This window comes from Heptranchias perlo, chromosome 14 (assembly GCF_035084215.1).
Source record: "Heptranchias perlo isolate sHepPer1 chromosome 14, sHepPer1.hap1, whole genome shotgun sequence".
Taxonomy (NCBI): Eukaryota; Metazoa; Chordata; class Chondrichthyes; order Hexanchiformes; family Hexanchidae; genus Heptranchias; species Heptranchias perlo.
Genome location: NC_090338.1, coordinates 3545203 through 3566235, shown reverse-complemented (window position 1 = coordinate 3566235; position 21033 = coordinate 3545203). Strand labels below are relative to the sequence as shown.

Sequence of the window (21033 nt, the reverse complement as noted above, 5' to 3'; positions counted from 1 at the left end):
GGGTGAGATGGGGGAAGGAGGGTACCCTGGGGGAGGTTGCTGAGATTGGGTGGGTTAAGCCAGAATGGGACTCACTCCCCCATAAGGCTGGAGGTCAATTGAAACTTTCAAGACTGAGAGTGATAGATTTTATTGGATTAGGGTATTAAGGGATACGGAGCAAAGGCAGGTAAATGGGGTTAAGATACAGATCAGCCGTGATCTGATTGAATGGCGGAACAGGCTTGAGGGGCTGAATGGCCTCCTCGTTCCTACTATGAGAGCACGAGTCTATACTGATAGTTGATGGACTTTACTAAGTCTCCAACCTATGATGGCAGAACTTTTTTTAAAAATTGAGAAGCCCAGGTAATGGGACAATTCCCGCAGTGTGTGATATCACCAAGGCTGAAAACAGTAGGAGAAAAGATCTCCGAAATCTGGAACTAGTGGTTGGGTAACATTAGGTTTGGATTTCATAAGACTATAGATTGGGACGGTGTCAGTGGGGGCTCAGTGGGCTGCACTCTTGCCTCTGAGTCAGAAGGTCGTGTGTTCGAGCCCCCACTCCAGAGACCTGAGCTCGTAATTCAGGCTGACACTCCTGGTGCAGTACTGAGGGAGTGCTACACTGTCGGATGAGACGTTAAACCGAGGCCCCGTCTGCCCTCTCAGGTGGATGTAAAAGATCCCGTGGCCACTCTTTTGAAGAAGAGCAGGGGGAGTTCTCCCCGGTGTCCTGGGGCCAATATTTATCCCTCAATCAACATCACTAAAAACAGATTATCTGGTCACTTATCTCATTGCTGTTTGTGGGATCTTGCTGTGCGCAAATTGAATGCCGTGTTTCCCAACATTACAACAGTGACTACACTTCAAAAGTATTTCATTGGGTGTGAAGCACTTTGGGAGGTCCTGAGGTTTTAAAAGGAGCTATAGAAATGCACTTAGATTGTAGGAGGAAGGGAAGACTGAGGGGAGGGGAGGAATCCCACAGTTTGGAGGCTCTGTGAAACAATGAGTTAAGAGTAGACGACGGTGCGTTGAGTCTAAATTTGAATACATTGATAAAAAAGTGAACCCACTGCACCACTTACCCCCAGGAATCTTACCCGCTTGACATTACAAAAGATGAGGATGAGCAGGATCCAGAAGAACACGGCAATTACTCCAGTCCCAACCAGGATCACAACTTCAATATTTGATTTGTCATCAACTCCTGTTTGAAATGGGAATGAATCGAATATTAGGACCAGGAGCAACTTTGAAGCTTTGCTTTGGCAAAGACCTGAACCATTGACAGTTCCAGCAGCCATTTTATGTAATTTATCAATGTTATGGTTGACGTCTTCATTCGTCAACCTATAGCAGAGAGGAAGAGCCAAGTGGCAATCTCAGGAGGCGTTGACTCTCACCGGAGTTCAGTTCCATGGGCCACCCGGAGCCTTTCATGAGCACTGGCAGACTATTTGACCGTGAAAGTCCTCGCCGCTGAGCCTGGTCCAGTCCTCACTGGAAGTCCACACCCTTTCTATGCAAATATTTGCAGACATTGAATAGGGTGAGGATTGAGGGTTGGCCCCCATGGTCAATTGGCCTCCCGATACTCACTGTACAGGCTCACACACGCGAACAATGGATGAGGTACTGGGGGTGACCAACAGATACAAGGGTGTCCCCCCAGCAAGAGCCAACGCCTTTGGGAGAGGAATGGATAGAAATTGAAAAAATAAAATTCCATTGTATGCACCCTCCGCAAACTTGAGCTCATCCTAAACTCTGCTACCCAATTTTAAAATTCTCATCCTTGTTTTCAAATCCCTCCATGGCCCTCGCCCCCTCCCTATCTCTGTAACCTCCTCCAGCCCTACAACCCTCCGAGATCCCTGCGTTCCTCCAATTCTGACCTCTTGTCCATCCCCCGATTTTAATCGCTCCACCATTGGCGGCCGTGCCTTCAGCTGCCCGGGCCCTAAGCTCTGGAATTCCCTCCCTAAACCTCTCCGCCTCTCTCTCCTCCTTTAAGACGCTCCTTAGAACCTACCTCTTTGACCAAGCTTTTGGTCACCTGTCCTAATATCTCCTTATGTGGCTCAGTATCAAGTTTTGTTTGATAATCGCTCCTGTGAAGCGCCTTGGGACGTTTTACTACGTTAAAGGCGCTATATAAATGCAAGTTGTTGTTGTTCATGTTTCTCTCAAACTCGGCCATTTTTGGATTAAAGGATTAAAATATCAAAATACCAAAGGACTCGTTTTGATTATCCCTCGACGGGTCTGTGAAGTTTAGATCTGTATCTATATTTATAACACAGGATAGTGGTTAACCGTTATTGTTCTCAATGAGCTGCACGCTTCCTGTCATGTGACTCAACAACTGCAAATGGTAGCAGTGTTACAAAAACTAGCACACAACTGGAGACAGGAAAATAATAATTTTAAAAAATGTCTCCAATTCTAACATAATTGTCACATTACTGATAATTTCAAGCAGGATTTGGGATGCCTTGCTAAATACAACACTAAAATGGTTATAGGCTTCTTCGACAGCACCTCCCAAACCTGCGACCTCTACCACCTAGAAGGACAAGAGCAGCAGGCACATGGGAACAACACCACCTGCACGTTCCCCTCCAAGTCACACACCATCCCGACTTGGAAATATATCGCCGTTCCTTCATTGTCGCTGGGTCAAAATCCTGGAACTCCCTTCCTAACAGCACTGTGGGAGAATCTTCACCACACGGACTGCAGCGGTTCAAGAAGGCGGCTCACCACCACCTTCTCAAGGGGCAATTAGGGATGGGCAATAAATGCCGGCCTCGCCAGCGATGTCCATATCGCAAGTATGAATTTAAAAAAGAGTTAGACAGTAGCTAGATGGAGAAAAATGCCTCGCGGTGAAGCTGTGTTTTACTGAAAATGCATAAAAAAATTTCAGTCAGAGCACAGCAGCCAAGAGAAGGGGAAAGAATAGGAGTGACCTCATTAAATGGCCGCCTATTCAGCTGTGGCTCAGTAGGCAGCACTCTCGCCTCTGAATCAGAAGGTCATGGGTTCAAGACCCACTCCAGAGACCCAGGAACATAGGAACAGGAGTAGGCCATTCAGCCCCTCGTGCCTGCTCCACCATTTGATAAGATCATGGCTGATCTGTGATCTAACTCCATATACCTGCCTTTGGCCCATATCCCTTAATACGTTTGGTTGACAAAAAGCTATCTATCTCACATTTAAATTTAGCAATTGAGCTAGTATCAATTGCCATTTGCAGAAGAGAGTTCCAAACTTCTACCACCCTTTGTGTGTAGAAATGTTTTCTAATCTTGCTCCTGAAAGGTCTGGCTCTAATTTTTAGACTGTGCCCCCGACTCCTAGAATCCCCAACCAGCGGAAATAGTTTCTCTCTATCCACCCTATCTGTTCCCCTTAATATCTTATAAACTTCGATCAGATCACCCCTTAACCTTCAAAACTCCGGAGAATACAACCCCAATTTGTGTAATCTCTCCTCGTAACTTAACCCTTGAACTCCGGGTATCATTCTAGTAAACCTACGCTGCACTCCCTCCAAGGCCAATATGTCCTTCCGAAGGTGCGGTGCCCAGAACTGCTCACAGTACTCCAGGTGCGGTCTAACCAGGGTTTTGTATAGCTGCAGCATAACTTCTGCCCCCTTGTACTCTAGTCCTCTAGATATAAAGGCCAGCATTCCATTAGCCTTATTGATTATTTTCTGCACCTGTTCATGACACTTCAATGATCTATGTACCTGAACCCCTAAGTCCCTTTGGACATCCACTGTTTTTAACTTTTTACCATTTAGAAAGTACCCTGTTCTATCCTTTTTTGATCCAAAGTGGATGACCTCACATTTGTCTACATTGAATTCCATTTGCCACAGTTTTGCCCATTCACCTAATCTATCAATATCGCTTTGTAATTTTATGTTTTCATCTACACTGCTTACAATACCACCAATCTTTGTGTCATCGGCAAACTTAGATATGAGACTTTCTATGCCTTCTTCTAAGTCGTTAATAAATATTGTGAACAATTGAGGCCCCAAGACAGATCCCTGCGGGACTCCACTAGTCACATCCTGCCAATGTGAGTACCTTCCCATTATCCCTACTCTCTGTCGCCTTTCGCTCAGCCAACTTCCTAACCAAGTCCGTACTTTTCCCTCGATTCCATGGGCTTCTATCTTAGCTAACAGTCTCTTATGTGGGACTTTATCAAATGCCTTCTGGAAGTCCATATAAATAACCTCCATTGACATTCCCCTGTCCACTACTTTAGTCACCTCTTCAAAAAATTCAATCAGGTTTGTCAGGCACGACCTACCTTTCACAAATCCATGCTGGCTGTCCCTGATTAACTGAAAATCCTCGAGGTGTTCAGTCACCCTATCCTTAATTATAGACTCCAGCATTTCCCCCACAACAGATGTTAGGCTAACTGGTCTATAATTCCCAGGTTTCCCTCTCTCTCCTTTCTTAAAAAGCAGAGTGACATGTGCAATTTTCCAATCTGGAGGGACAGTTCCTGAATCTAGAGAACTTTGAAAGATTATAGTTAGGGCATCTGCAATCTGCTCACCTACTTCCTTTAAAACCCTGGGATGGAAACCATCTGGTCCTGGGGATTTGTCACTCTTTAGTGCTATTCACAAAATTCACAGACCTAAACACAAAATCTAGGCTGACACTCCCAGTACAGTACTGAGGGAGTGCTGCACTGTTGGAGGTGCTGTCTTTTCGATTAGATGTTAAACCGAGGCCCCGTCTGCCCTCTAAGGTGGACGTAAAACATCCCACGGCCACTGTTTTGAAGAAGAGCAGGCGGGAGACCCTCCTGGTGTCCAGGGGCCAATATTTATCCCTCAACCAACATTACTAAATAAAACAGATTATCTGGTCATTTATTAAATTGCTGTTTGTGGGATCTTGCTGTGCGCAAATTGGCTGCCGTATTTTCCTACATTACAACAGTGACTACATTTCAAAAAATGAATTCACTGGCTGTGAAGCGCTTTGGGACTTCCTCTGGTCCTGTGAAAGGTGCTGTAAATTCAAATTCTTTCTCTGTGAGACTTCATCGAGTTGCAAGGCTCCAGATCAGGTCCCCGGTGAGGAAGACCCAGAATGGCGGGCTCCATGAGGTGACGAGTTCAGCTAAAGGGGAACAACCATTGCTCCCCCTCTCGAGCTTCAACTCGTTTATCGATCCACTACTTAACCGTGGACGTGAAACGTTGACTGACCTTCGACGGAGACTGTAGCGGATGAATTCGCGCACCCCTTGGAGTTACAGGCAAAGCACTTGTACAGACCGGAGTCCTCCTCTTGCACCCGTTGGATGGTCAGCGTTTGATTCTGCTCGGTCAGCACCACCCCTACGTTTTGATACAAGCACACTTTGAATTCGAGGGCTCACGCCTCCCCCGCCCCCCCTCGCCCACATTCCCGTATTCGTCCCCGCTCTCCTGAACACCACTGGGGGCTTCCTCTAGTATCTTGCCCAACAATCATAGAATCGTACAGCATAGAAGGAGGCCGTTTGGCCCATCTCCCTGTTGCTGGCTCTTTGAAAGAGCTATCCAATTAGTCCCATTCCCCTGTCCTTTCCCCATCATCCTGCAAATTTTTCCCCTTCAAGTATTTATCCAATTCCCTTTTGAAAGTTATTATTGAATCTGCTTCCACCGCCCTTTCAGGCAGCGCATTCCAGATCAGAACAACTCGCTGCGTAAAAAAAACGTTTCCTCACGTCCCCTCTGGTTCTTTTGCCAATCACCTTAAATCTGAGGGGGTCACAGAGGAATTTTACAGAGTGTTTTTCCCCTTATAGGCCGGGTTTTCTTTTGTTTTTTGCCTCTCCCAGGAGATTACATGGCCTCGAGGGTGGGTGTGAGGGGAGGTGGGGCGAGGTCAGGGGAGGGAGGAAGTGTTTAGTTACGATGCTCTGGTCATCATGGTGCGGGGCAGCCTTGATAGGCCAGCTGGTCTTTTCCTGCCCGTCAATTTCATATGTTCAGGGAGGAGGGCGGGAGGGGCACTGACTCCTCCCCCTTTTACCCTGCTGTCTTCAGGTACCCTACCCACCTAATTAACTACCCGAGGGATGGTTCTGTGTGAATACTCTCTGAATCCCCAAAGGAAATCGAGCAAAACTCCAGAATATTTATCTATCCTCTCATCTCCACTATTCAAACCTGGGCTTCTGCATCTCCCCTCCCCCCCAAACAGACAACATTTCCTCTTCCTCACAGGATGAGTGGGGAGAGTCCGTGATAGGGGAGAGTGTACACGGGCTGTGGGAGGGGATTAAATGGGTGGGGAGAGTCCGTGATAGGGGAGAGTGTACATGGGCTGTGGGAGGAGATTAAATGGGTGGGGAGAGTCCATGATAGGGGAGAGTGTACATGGGCTGTGGGAGGGGATTAAATGGGTGGGGAGAGTCCGTGATAGGGGAGGGTGTACATTATGTGGAGTATTTGGTATAATGGTTCCCATCACATTTGGGTGACAGACCTGCTTCTCATGGTGACTGATTTGAGATTTGGCTCAGGATCTCTGACCCAGCGATGGAGTATATGGGCCTTTTCTCCGTCCCCTGCTTGTTCTCGGACACAACTCCCTGAAAGAGGGCGACGGTGATGGGATCGAAGAGACAGTGAAAAAAATGTTCCGACTTGACATCTTACCTGAGAGCTGGTGGAGCGGCTTCTCGTCTTTGAACCACACGACCGTGGGCAGGGGGGTCCCACTGACTCTACACTTCATCTGGATCGAGTCACTGACATTGACGGAGAGGTCAGTCAGGTTGATGAACAGACTCGGGCTCTCCTGAGCTGCAGGAACATTTAGAATTTAGCATCAGGTAAATTTCACCCGCCATGACCTCATGCTCAGGCCACACACACAACAACGCCTTGCATTTATATAGTGCCTTTAATGTCGTAAAACATCCCAAGGCGCCTCACAGGAGCGATTATCAGACAAAAATTTGATACTGAGCCACGTCAGGAGATATTAGGACAGGTGACCGAAAGCTTGGTCAAACAGGTAGGTTTTAAGGAGCATCTTAAAGGAGGAGAGAGAGGCGGAGAGGTTTAGGGAGGGAATTCCAGAGCTTAGGGCCCAGGCTGCTGAAGGCACGGCCGCCAACGGTGAAGTGATGAAAATCAGGGAAGTGCAGGAGGCCAGAATTGGAGGAGCGCAGGGATCTCGGAGGGTTGTCGTGCTGGAGGAGGTTACAGAGATAGGGAGGGGCGAGGGCCATGGAGGGATTTGAAAACGAGGATGAAAATTTTAAAATTGAGACGTTCCCGGACCGGGAGCCAATGTAGGTCAGCGAGCACAGGGGGTGATGGGTGAACGGGACTTGGTGCGAGTTAGGATACGGGCAGCAGAGTTTTGGATGAGCTCCAAGTTATGGGAGGTCGACCAGGAGAGCATTGGAATAGTCCAGTCCAGAGGTGACAAAGGCATGGATGAGGGTTTCAGCAGCAGATGAGCAGAGACAGGGGCGGAGACGGGCGATGTTACGGAGGTGGAGGTAGGTGGTCTTGGTGAAGGAGCGGATATGTGGTCGGAAGGTCATCTCGGACGTGCACAGATCCAGGTTCTCAAAACTTTTCCACTCACAGTGGAATCTCCACAGTACTTGATAAACACCTTCGAGCACAATCTTACTCCATGTGAGCTTTTTCTGTAATTTTTTCTTGGGACAGACTACATTGGCAAGGCCCATCCTGAGAGCATTGGTCAAGCATGTAGTGTGGGACCGGAGGCAAATGTAGGGCAGACTGGGTAAGGACGGCAGGTTCCCTTCCCTGAAGGACATCAGTGAACCAGTTGAGTTTTTTCAGCAATCTGTTGACAGTGTGGAGGGAGCTTTACTCTGTATCTAATCCGTGCTGTACCTGCCTTGGGAGTGTTTGATGGGACAGTGTAGAGGGAGCTTTACTCTGTATCTAACCCGTGCTGTACCTGCCCTGGGAGAGTTTTTCGGGGCTGTGTAGAAGGAGCTTTACTCTGTATCTAACCCGTGCTGTCCCTGCCCTGGGAGTGTTTGATGGGACAGTGTAGAGGGAGCTTTACTCTGTATCTAACCCGTGCTGTACCTGCCCTGGGAGCATTTGATGGGACAGTGTAGAGGGAGCTTTACTCTGTATCTAACCCGTGCTGTACCTGCCCTGGGAGCATTTGATGGGACAGTGTAGAGGGAGCTTTACTCTGTATCTAACCCGTGCTGTACCTGCCCTGGGAGCATTTGATGGGACAGTGTAGAGGGAGCTTTACTCTGTATCTAACCCGTGCTGTACCTGCCCTGGGAGCATTTGATGGGACAGTGTAGAGGGAGCTTTACTCTGTATCTAACCCGTGCTGTACCTGCCCTGGGAGCATTTGATGGGACAGTGTAGAGGGAGCTTTACTCTGTATCTAACCCGTGCTGTACCTGCCCTGGGAGCATTTGATGGGACAGTGTAGAGGGAGCTTTACTCTGTATCTAACCCGTGCTGTACCTGTCCTGGGAATGTTTGATGGGACAGTGTAGAGGGAGCTTTACTCTGTATCTAACCCTGTACCTGCCCTGGGAGTGTTTGATGGGACGGTGTAGAGGGAGCTTTACTCTGTATCTAACCCTGTACCTGCCCTGGGAGTGTTTGATGGGACGGTGTAGAGGGAGCTTTACTCTGTATCTAACCCTGTACCTGCCCTGGGAGTGTTTGATGGGACAGTGTAGAGGGAGCTTTACTCTGTATCTAACCCGTGCTGTACCCTGCCCTGGGAGACTGCATGGTTGCCGCAAACACACCCAGGATAAGGCCCCGTCTGCCTTTTCTGGTGGGTGTAAAAGATCCCATGGCACTATTTGAAGAACAGCAGGGGAGTTCTCCACAGTGACCTGGCCCAATATTTATCCCTCAACCAACATCACTAAAAACAGATTATCTGGTCAAATTATCTCATTGCTGTTTGTGGGATCTTACTGTGCGCAAATTGGCTGCCGCGTTTCCTACATTACAACATTTCAAATCTACTTCGTTGGCTGTGAAGATTTTTGGGACGTCCTGAGGTCATGAAAGGCGCTATATAAATGCAGGTCGTTCCTTAATCGTGCAAGGATACACATTTTTCATGACAGTGTCACCTCTCAACATACCCGTGTCTTACGGCCTCTGGCACTCACCTCTCACTAAGACGTACTTCCGGTGGCAATGTTTCTCTCCGGTTTTCTTATTCTGTACCTCACACACGTAATCCCCCTCATCGTTCAGCGTGATACTCGGGATCTGAAGCTCTAGGGCCACGCCCTTCATCCTCGAGTCCACCGTCATCCGCCCCTGCAGCTTCTTTGCGTAGAGATGCATGTTCTTACACTCGAGGACCGGAGGGTCCCCCAGCTCCCCCTCGAGCGCGCTGGGGAGGAGTCGGTACCATCGCAGGTTCTCGTACGTGTAGTTATCTGCGTTGCATCGTAAGTGGACGCTCTCTCCTTCCACCGGGATCTCCGAAGGCTGCAGGTCGATACCAAATCCTTCTGGAATACCTGGTCGGGAAGAGGCAAGTTAATTCAGCTCCTCATTTCAATCAGAATTAACGGCTTTGTCACCAGGACCTCTGCACGGAAACGGATTAGTTTACTTTGAAGAACTCTGAATAAGAAAGGGTTCATCTTCGGAGGCCTCCCATTAGCACAGTCAGTTTATCTGGTCATTAGGCTGTTATTTTATATCCTTTAATCCCCTCACCCAACAAAAATCTGTCAATCTCAGTTTTGAAATTTTCAATTGACCCCCGGCCTCAACAATCTTTTTGGGGGAGAGAGTTCCAGATTCCCACTCCCCTTTGTGTGATGAAGTGCTTCCTGACATCACCCCTGAACGGCCTGGCTCTAATTTTAAGGTTCTGCCCCCTTGTTCTGGACTCCCCCCCACCAGAGGAAATAGTTTCTCTCTATCGACCCTATCAAATCCTTTAATCATCTTAAACACCTCAGTTAGGTCACCCCTTAATCTTCGACACTCGAGGGAATACAGGTCTGGTCTATGGAACCTGGCCTCTGGTCTGTGCAGCTCAGTCCCACAGCAGACGGTCCCGTCACAGAACCAGGCCATGAGGAGAGCTTTACTTGACCCTTTGCGACGTTACTGTGATTGGTCAGTATCTCCTGGCTGCGATTCGCTCCATTAAATGGTCAGTGTCCCCTGGCTGTGATTCGCTCCATTAAAGTCTGTAACGTTTCCTTACTCACTTGTAACGTAGAAGTAGATGATTCGGTCATCGTGTCCGACCTTATTGGAAGCGGAGCATTTGTACATGACGGAGATATTTGCGGCAAAAATCACCAGCTTGCTGACTGTCTGCCGGGGAGAGAACACAACGATTAAAATGGTCAGTTTCCAGAGTGGGTGAGAGCCTGGAAGGAGTTTGAGTCTGTGCATCAAGTCACTGTGTAAGATGTCAGTGGCTACAGTACTAAATGCTCTCTTTATATCACACAACCAGCTTATTATTTTTCATATCGTCACACTCTTCCCTCAGAGAACAGTGGGAGGATTAACAGTCTGACGGGCCGTGACGTGAACGCTCCTTCCATGGCTGTAACCATCCTTATACCGGCCGATAGGGGGGTTAGTCCTCTACAGGGGGAGGGTTTTCTGGGTTCCCACAACCCATACGATGAGGGGGGGCCACCCACACCCACCGGGCCCGAGAATCCCACTGGATGTCAACCCAGAATTCAGAGCCAGAGCTCCGGTCTCCACTCCCCGGGACTGTCTGGAGCTCCGGTCTCCGCTCCCCGGGACTGTCTGGAGCTCCGGTCTCCACTCCCCGGGACTGTCTGGAGCTCCGGTCTCCACTCCCCGGGACTGTCTGGAGCTCCGGTCTCCGCTCCCCAGGACTGTCTGGAGCTCCGGTCTCCACTCCCTGGGACTGTCTGGAGCTCCGGTCTCCGCTCCCCAGGACTGTCTGGAGCTCCGGTCTCCGCTCCCCGGGACTGTCTGGAGCTCCGGTCTCCACTCCCCGGGACTGTCTGGAGCTCCGGTCTCCGCTCCCCAGGACTGTCTGGAGCTCCGGTCTCCACTCCCCGGGACTGTCTGGAGCTCCGGCCTCCACTCCCCGGGACTGTCTGGAGCTCCGGTCTCCACTCCCCGGGACTGTCTGGAGCTCCGGTCTCCACTCCCCGGGACTGTCTGGAGCTCCGGTCTCCACTCCCCGGGACTGTCTGGAGCTCCGGTCTCCGCTCCCCAGGACTGTCTGGAGCTCCGGTCTCCACTCCCTGGGACTGTCTGGAGCTCCGGTCTCCGCTGTTTTACCACATGCTGCCCCACTCACACCCTGGGGTGGATTTTCAACTTACCGCTGGGCCTATAACTCGCATCGTGCATCACCTGTTGCTATAGAAACCGTCCGATTGTCACTCCCATTGATTTCACTGATCCTGGCTTGATGGATGTTCATATTTCAGCAGGACAGAAATGAGGAGTGGGGACCCTGGCTAAGATATTTACCCCTCTTTAGCCGAATTGTATTGGCGTCGACTCAATGGGCCGAATGGCCTCCTTCCATGCTGTAACCTTTCTATGATTCTATGAGTCCAAATGCTAGGCACCGACTTCCTAAACCAGGCGACCCAGTACAGATGGCAGTCTCAGCTCCAGCTCAGTGCTGCACTGGGCAGAGTATTTACACACTGAGCCACACAGTGAACGAGGGATAACAGGGGCTCTCCTGACTGGCCTCCCATCTTCAGCTCATCCAAAACTCTGCTGCCCCGTATCCTAACTCGCACCAAGTCCCGTTCACACATCACCCCCTGTGCTCGCTGACCTACATTGGCTCCCGGTCTGGCAACACCTCGATTTTAAAATTCTCATCCTCATGTTAAAATCCCTCCATGGCCCTCGCCCCCTCCCTATCTCTGTAACCTCCTCCAGCCCTACAACCCTCCGAGATCTCTGCGCTGCTCCAATTCCGGCCTCTTGCACATCCCCGATTTCCATCGCTCCACCATTGGCGGCCGTGCCTTCAGCTGCCTCGGCCCTAAGCTCTGGAATTCCCTCCCTAAACCTCTCCGCCTCTCTCTCCTCCTTTAAGACGCTCCTTAAAACCTACCTCTTTGACCAAGCTTTTGGTCACCTGTCCTAATATCTCCTTACGTGGCTCGGTGTCAAATTTTGTTTGATAATCGCTCCTGTGAAGCGCCCGGGGACGTTTTACTACGTTAAAGGCGCTATATAAATGCAAGTTGTTGTTGCTGTTGATGACAGTGTTAGAAAGGATCCAGATGTGAGGGTAACGCGTGTTTACCTTGTTCCTCCCTTCCAGAATCTCGGTCCCCGTTTCGATGCTCTCGATCTTGTTGGCCGTGGTTCCCGCCGAGATGTCCCGCCAATCCCGGCATTCGGGGTTGCGGTCTCGCGGCCGACGCACGCTGGTTGCTCGACGGCCCCTACAGACGGGAGGGGAACAAGCACAAAGATCATAACCATCAGGAGAGGCTGGAACTGCCGAGGGGGTGACCCGAGAGAGGTCTTTAAGATTAGGGAAGGGGGTTTGATAGGGTAGACGTGGAGAAGATGTTTCCACTTGTGGGGGGAGACCAGAACTATCGCTCATCAATATAAAATAGAAACAGAAAATGCTGGAGAAGCTCAGCGAGTGAGGCAGCATCTGTGGAGAAAGAAACAGAGTTAACGATTCAGGTCGGAGACCTGTCGTCAGAACTGGGAGATGTTAAAGAGTTAACAGTTTTTAAGGAAGTACAGAGTCAGGGAAAAGGGGGGAGAGGGAGGGAAGAACAAAACTGGAGGTCTGTGATAGGGTGGGGGGCAGGAGTGATTAAATGACAAAAGGGATGATGGTGCAAGGCAAGGAGGGTGGGAATGGGACAGGTTAAGGAACAAACAATTGATCAGCTGTAAATGGCAACAGCAGAACCATTCCCAGCACCTGCTGACCGAAAAAATGGGAGCAGTGGTTCTGATCTGAAGTTATTGAAATCGGTGTTGAGTCCGGAAAGTTGTAAAGAGCCTAAACGAAAGATGAGGGGCTGTTCCTCGAGCTTCATTGGAACAGTGTAAGAGGCCGAGGACAGAGAGGTCAGAGTGGGAGTGGGACGGGGAATTAAAATGGCCAATGACCGGCAGGTCAGGGTCACACTTGTGGACAGAGCGGAGGTGTTCAGGAAAGTGATCACCCAGTCTGCGTTTGGTTTCCCCAGTGTAGAGGAGACCGCACTGTGAGCAGTGAACACAGTGTAGTAAATTGAAAGACGTACAAGTGGAAGGAGTGTTTGGGGCCCTGGACGATGGGAAGGGAGGAGGTGAAGGGGCAGGTGTTGCATCTCCTGCGCTCGCACGGGAAGTTGCCGTGGGGAGGAGAGCGGGTGTTGGGGGGATAGAAGAGTGGACCAGGGTATCACGGAGGGAACGGTCCCTATGGAATGCTGAAAGGGGAGGGGACGAGAAGATGTGTTTGGTGGTGGGATCGCGCTGGAGGTGGCGGAAATGGCGGAGGATGATACGTTGAATGTGGAGGCTGGTGGGGTGGAAGGTGAGGACAAGGGGGACCCTATCATGGTTCTGGGAGGGCAGGGAAGGTGTGAGGGCAGAAGTGCGGGAAAGAAGACGGACACGGTCGAGGGCCCTGACAACTACAGTGGAGGGGAATTCTCGGTTGAGGAAAAAGGAAGACATATCGGAAGCACTGGCATCATCAGAACAGATGCGACAGACGGAGAAACTGGGAGAAGGGAATAGAATCCTTAAAGGAAGCGGGGTGGGAGGAAATGTAATCAAGATAGCTGTGGGAGTCGGTGGGCTTATAATAGATATCGGTTGACAGCCATAAATATAAGATAGTCACTAATAAATCCAATAGGGAATTCAGGAGAAACTTCTTTACCCAGAGAGCGGTGAGAATGTGGAACTCGCTCCCACAAGGAGTAGTTGAGGTGAATAGTGTCGATACATTTAAGGGGAAGCTAGATAAACACATGAGGGAGAAAGGAATAGAAGGATATGTTGATAGGGTGAGATGAAGAAGGGAGGGAGGAGGCTCGTGTGGAGCATAAACACCGGCACTGACCAATTGGGCCGAATGGCCTGTTTCTGTGTTGAATGTAATTCTATGAATTTCCAATCCAAGGATCTCGGAGGAGACCAAGCCCGCAGATTTCTTGTAAAAGCAGGCTCGAAATTCTGCCTTATTGGTGAGACCTTGTTTTGTCTGTTGGGTTGGACACTGCAGGACATGATTGAGACATAATCAGTGTTATGAGGAACAGAGACTTGTCCTGGGGCACGCGTTAGGAGAAGCTCACAAAAACAGGAAGAGGGCTGAGAGGGGGGAATACTCCAGGATACTCCAGCATCCTCTCAGTTTGGAACAAACAGCAATGTATTGGCTGAAAAGATGGTGTGAAGAATTCATCGCAGTGTCTGTTTCCTGAACAAATTGGCGTTTGACAAAGTGTCTTAGTTATTTAAAGCTGCACCATTGCTTTTTGCCTTGCGCTGCTCCAGATAAATCAAAATGACCCCTTCATAAAATACTCTTGACATTTATCTCCTCACAAACATTGGGTTCCATTGTTTGAATTCTCCGGCCAGCTTTTAACGTTTTAAGATTTGGAGCTTTATTTTTTCTTTAGTTTGCATGCACTTCCAGATTTTAACATCCACTCCCCGGCCCCGTGGACGAGCAGATCAGTAGCTTGTGGCTTCACCTGGAGACTTGAGCCCATAATCCAGGCCGACACTGCCAGTGCCAGTACTGAGGGAGTGCTGCCCTGTCGGAGGCGCCATCTTTCAGGTGAGATGTTAAACCGAGGCCCCGTCTGCTCTCTCAGGTGGATGTAAAAGATCCCATGGTCACTATTTCAAAGAAGAGCAGGGGAGTTCTCCCTGGTGTCCAGTTCAAAATTTATCCCTCAACCAGTATCACTAAAACTGATTATCTGGTCATTTATCACTTTGCTGTTTGTGGGATCTTGTTGTGTACAAATCGGCTGTCATGTTTCCTACTTTACAACAGTGACTACACTTGAAAAAGTATTTCATTGGCTATAAAGCACTTTGGGACGTCCTGAGATCGTGAATGGAGCTGGAGAAATGCAAGTTCTTTCTTCTTTCTTTTACTGGTCCCTATCTGGGGAGGTTCTTCAAACACCTTTACCTGGACAGGTCACAGGTAATCTGCTTCTCACATCCGGCCTCCAACCTCTTTCCTTCTTGCAAACCTTTCTTCTCTCGGTCCTATTCATCCATTAGACCAGAAGACTATGTCCGGCACCTCCTCTGAGCTTTCCCGGAGAATACTGGATCGTTGGGAATTGGGAATTCTTGGACTCACACCTGTCCACATGCTGAGCCACCTTCTCTTCTTGTTAAGGAACCTTGGGTGAAGAGCCAAGGTCTGTGGTGCATCCAAGCCTTGTGCGGACTTGGGTTTTCTCGAGATTTAAGGGGTAGAAATTGGTTAAGGCCTATTTTCGGGCCTTAGAGAGGGTGCAGAGGAGATTTACTAGAATGGTTCCAGGGATGAGGGACTTCAGTTATGTGGAGAGACTGGAGAAGCTGGGGTTGTTCTCCTTAGAGCAGAGAGGGTTAAGAGGAGATTTGATAGAGGTGTTCAAAATCATGAAGGGTTTTGACAGAGTAAATAAGGAGAAACTGTTTCCAGTGACAGAAGGGTCGGTAACCAGAGGACACAGATTTAAGGTGATTCGCAAAAGAACCAGAGGCAACATGAGGAAACATTTTTTTACACAGCGAGTTGTGATGATCTGGAACGCGCTGCCTGAAAGGGCGGTGGAAGCAGATTCAATAATAACTTTCAAAAGGGAACTGGATAAATACTTGAAGGGAAAAAAATTGCATGGCTTTGGGGAACGAGTGGGGGGTGGGACTAATTGGAAAGCTCTTTCAAAGAGCCGGCACAGGCACGATGGGCCGAATGGCCTCCTCCTGTGCAGTACCTACCATGATAACCAATGGTTCCAACCCGTAGGTCCGAGGCTCGTCCGAAATTGGGCCTCGTTTCAATAATTTGAGTGAGCTGCTGGAGGCCTGTCGGACCTCCAGAGGCAGCTCACCCATCGCCCAATGATCAGATAATACCCCGGGAAACGGCGGGGGGGGGAATGGGAGAGAGACCAAGGAGCCGACAGCGTCCCTTGGGAACGTATGCAGCTGGAAGGAGCATCCCTGCTGCTCCTGGCTCTGCATACAAAAAAAGAAATGTACTGCCACAAGAAATTGGTCATTTTTGCCCCCAGTTTTCCGTTCAGCAAAGCTTTCTGGCCCCTCAAGAGCTGTTGAGGGAAAAGAAGTGTTCAGGACAGAAAGGGAGGAACCAAATTTCTTGATGAAAGAGATGCGGGAGTTGACTTTGAGATCAGAGGAAATGATGGAACAAAACAGTTTATAACTGGTGTTATGTCCAGCAGCGCGTCGGTAACAAACACCTGAACTATCAACAATAACTTGTATTCATACAGTGCCATTAACGTGGGAGATCGCCCTGAGGCGCTTCACAGACAAAGACTGACACAGAACCAATGGAGGAAACGTTAGGTCAGGTGACACCACACGGTAACCACACTTCAAAAGTACATCATTGGCTGTGGAGCACTTTGGGACGTCCTGAGGTCGTGAAAGGAACATAGGAACATAGGAACAGGAGTAGGCCATTCAGCCCCTCGTGCCTGCTCCGCCATTTGATAAGGTCATGGCTGATCTGTGATCTAACGCCATATACCTGCCTTTGGCCCATATCCCTTAATACCTTTGGTTGCCAAAAAGCTATCTATCTCAGATTTAAATTTAGCATTTGAGCTAGTATCAATTGCCGTTTGAGGAAGAGAGTTCCAAACTTCTACCACCCTTTGTGTGTAGAAATGTTTTCTAATCTCGCTCCTGAAAGGTCGGGCTCTAATTTTTAGACTGTGCCCCCTACTCCTAGAATCCCCAACCAGCGGAAATAGTTTCTCTCTATCCACCCTATCCATTCCCCTTAATATCTTATAAACTTCTATCAGATCACCCCTTAACCTTCGAAACTCCAGAGAATACAACTCTCCCTATTATCCCTACTCTCTGTCGCCTTTCGCTCAGAGAATTCCCTAACCAAGTCCGTACTTTTCCCTCGATTCCATGGGCTTCTAACTTATCTAACAGTCTCTTATGTGGGACCTTATCAAATGCCTTCTGGAAGTCCATATAAATAACATCCATTGACATTCCCCTGTCCACTACTTTAGTCACCTCTTCAAAAAATTCAATCAGGTTTGTCAGGCACGACCTACCTTTCACAAATCCATGCTGGCTCTCTCTGATTAACTGAAAATTCTCGAGGTGTTCAGTCACCCTATCCTTAATTATAAACTCCAGCATTTTCCCCACAACAGATGTAAGACTAACTGGTCTATAATTCCCTGGTTTCTCTCTCTCTCCTTTCTTAAAAAGCGGAGTGACATGTGCAATTTTCCAATCTAGAGGGACAGTTCCTGAATCTAGAGAACTTTGAAAGATTATAGTTAGGGATCTGCAATGTGCTCACCTACTTCCTTTAAAATCCTGGGATGGAAACCATCTGGTCCTGGGGATTTGTCACTCTTTAGTGCTATTATTTTCTTCATTACTGTTGCTTTACTTATGTTAATTTTATCGAGTCCCTGTCCCCGATTCAATATTAGTTTTCTTGGGATTTCCGGCATGCTGTCCTCTTTTTCTACTGTAAATACTGACGCAAAGTAATTATTCAACATGTCCGCCATTTCCCCATTGTCAATGACAATATCCCCACTTTCAGTTTTTAAGGGGCCAACACTGCTCCTGACCACCCTCTTTTTCCTAATATAACTATAAAAGTTCTTCGCATTGGTTTTGATATCCCTTGCAAGTTTCTTTTCATACTCTCTTTCTGTAGCTCTGGAAAGGTGCTATATAAATGCAAATTCTTTCTTTTACTGGTCCGTACCTGGGGACGTACTTCAGGCATCTTTACCTGGACAGGTCACAGGAAATCTGCTTCTCATATCTGCTCTCCAACCTCTTTCTTTCTTGCAAACCTTTCTCAAGAGCCTTGGGACATTTCATTACATTAAATGCGTTATATAAATGCAAGTTGTTGTTGTTGTGGTCAGACGTTTGGTCAAAGAGGTGGGCTTGGAAAAGGATCGTAAACAAAGTCAGTGCCAGAACGGGACTGGATTAGTTCAGGTCTATTGATTCTCGATACTCACAGGCTGCGGTACGAGTTCAAACCGCACGGCCCCCACGGTCTCCAGTGCCACTGTACTTTTGCCGGTCTGGGAATCCCGTAGACGGTGCAGGTGAGTGTCTGGCGACTCCCTCGCGGGTAGATGTTGGTGGGAGAGGCCACCTCCTTCTCGTGAATCCGAGGCGGGACTGTTAGAGAGAAAGAAAGTGGCAGTGAGTCTGACTCGAGTCCCAAGGAGAGTCGGGTAGATTGTTGTCCTCAGTGCCTCAGCTGATCACCCGCCCACTGTGGAACCTTCCCATACAGAACCCCCCATATAGAACCCCCCATATAGAACCCCCCATATAGAACCTCCCATATAGAACCCCCCATATAGAACCCCCCATACAGAACCCCCCATATAGAACCTCCCGATATAAAACCTCCCATGTAGAACCCCCATATAGAACCCCCCCATAAAACCCCCCCATAAAGACCCCCCAAATAAAACTCCCCGTATAGAACCTCCCGATATAGAACCCTCCTATATAGAACCCCCCTGCATAGACCCCCCCCGATATAGACCCACCATATAGACCCCCATATAGAACCCCCCAATATAGAACCCTCCTATATAGAACCCCTCCGCACAGACCCCCCGATATAGACCCACCATATAGACCCCCCCATAGAGAACCCTCCATATAGAACCACCCGATATAGAACCCCCCATACAGAATCCCCATATAGAACCCCGATACAGAACCCCCCATATCGAACCTCCCGCTATAGAACCCCCCCATAAAGACCCCCCCAAATAAAACTCCCCATATAGAACCTCCCAATATAGAACCCCCAATATAGAACCCCCAATATAGACCCACCATATAGACCCCCCACCCGATATAGAACCCCCGATATAGAACCCTCCTATATGGAACCCCTCTGCACAGACCCCACGATATAGAATCCCCTCCCCCAGATAGAACCCCCATATAGTACCCACCCGATTATGATTCTGGTGAAATCATAGTATCAGTATGATACAGCACAGAAGGAGGCCTTTCGGCCCATCGTGCCTGCGCCGGCTCTCTGAAAGAGCTATCCAATTAGTTCCACTCCCCCTGCTCTTTCCCCATATCCCTCCAAATTTTTCCCCTTCAAGTATTTATTCAATCCCCTTTCGAAAGTTATAATTGAATCTGCTACCACCGCCCTTTCAGGCAGTGCATTCCAGATCAGAACAACTCGCTGTGTACAAAATTGTTTCCTCATGTCGCCTCTGTTTTGCCAATCACCATAAACCAGTGTCCTCTGGTTATCGACCATTAACTGTACCCCAGTGAGAGTCAGTGTCTGTGGAACTGTACCCCAGTGAGAGTCAGTGTCTGTGGAACTGTACCCCAGTGAGAGTCAGTGCCTGTGGAACTGTACCCCAGTGAGAGTCAGTGCCTGTGGAACTGTACCCCAGTGAGGGTCAGTGTCTGGAACTGTACCCCAGTGAGGGTCAGTGTCTGTGGAACTGTACCCCAGTGAGGGTCAGTGTCTGTGGAACTGTACCCCAGTGAGGGTCAGTGTCTGTGGAACTGTACCCCAGTGATGGTCAGTGTCTGTGGAACTGTACCCCAGTGAGGGTCAGTGTCTGTGGAACTGTACCCCAGTGAGAGTCAGTGTCTGTGGAACTGTACCCCAGTGAGAGTCAGTGTCTGTGGAACTGTATCCCAGTGAGAGTCAGTGTCTGTGGAACTGTACCCCAGTGAGAGTCAGTGTCTGTGGAACTGTACCCCAGTGAGAGTCAGTGTCTGTGGAACTGTATCCCAGTGAGAGTCAGTGTCTGTGGAACTGTACCCCAGTGAGAGTCAGTGTCTGTGGAACTGTACCCCAGTGAGAGTCAGTGTCTGTGGAACTGTATCCCAGTGAGAGTCAGTGTCTGTGGAACTGTACCCCAGTGAGAGTCAGTGTCTGTGGAACTGTACCCCAGTGAGAGTCAGTGTCTGTGGAACTGTATCCCAGTGAGGGTCAGTGTCTGTGGAACTGTATCCCAGTGAGAGTCAGTGCCTGTGGAACTGTACCCCAGTGAGAGTCAGTGTCTGTGGAACTGTACCCCAGTGAGAGTCAGTGCCTGTGGAACTGTATCCCAGTGAGAGTCAGTGTCTGTGGAACTGTACCCCAGTGAGAGTCAGTGCCTGTGGAACTGTATCCCAGTGAGAGTCAGTGTCTGTGGAACTGTACCCCAGTGAGAGTCAGTGCCTGTGGAACTGTATCCCAGTGAGAGTCAGTGTCTGTGGAACTGTATCCCAGTGAGAGTCAGTGTCTGTGGAACTGTACCCCAGTGAGAGTCAGTGTCTGTGGAACCTGTACCCCAGTGAGAGCCAGTGTCTGTGGAACTGTACCCCAGTGAGAGTCAGTGTCTGTGGAACTGTACCCCAGTGAGAGTCAGTGTCTGTGGAACTGTACCCCAGTGAGAGTCAGTGTCTGTGGAACTGTATCTCAGTGAGAGTCAGTGTCTGTGGAACTGTATCCCAGTGAGAGTCAGTGTCTGTGGAACTGTATCCCAGTGAGGGTCAGTGTCTGTGGAACTGTATCCCAGTGAGAGTCAGTGCCTGTGGAACTGTACCCCAGTGAGAGTCAGTGTCTGTGGAACTGTACCCCAGTGAGAGTCAGTGCCTGTGGAACTGTATCCCAGTGAGAGTCAGTGTCTGTGGAACTGTACCCCAGTGAGAGTCAGTGCCTGTGGAACAGTATCCCAGTGAGAGTCAGTGTCTGTGGAACTGTACCCCAGTGAGAGTCAGTGCCTGTGGAACTGTATCCCAGTGAGAGTCAGTGTCTGTGG

The 21033-nt window shown here is 49.2% G+C and overlaps 1 protein-coding gene across 3 annotated transcripts in view; it reads right to left on the bottom strand.

Moving 5' to 3' along the window:
• Positions 1-21033, bottom strand: part of flt4 (fms related receptor tyrosine kinase 4) — a 264041-nt gene that overhangs the window by 38127 nt on the left and 204881 nt on the right. For all 3 annotated transcript variants that reach the window (XM_067995955.1, XM_067995954.1, XM_067995956.1), the window contains 7 exons: positions 18244-18409; positions 12306-12447; positions 10246-10354; positions 9181-9540; positions 6689-6835; positions 5246-5377; positions 1077-1198 (listed from right to left, as the gene is read on the bottom strand). In XM_067995955.1, the coding sequence (XP_067852056.1) occupies positions 1077-1198; positions 5246-5377; positions 6689-6835; positions 9181-9540; positions 10246-10354; positions 12306-12447; positions 18244-18409 (1178 nt within the window). The remainder of the gene's footprint in view (positions 1-1076; positions 1199-5245; positions 5378-6688; positions 6836-9180; positions 9541-10245; positions 10355-12305; positions 12448-18243; positions 18410-21033) is intronic.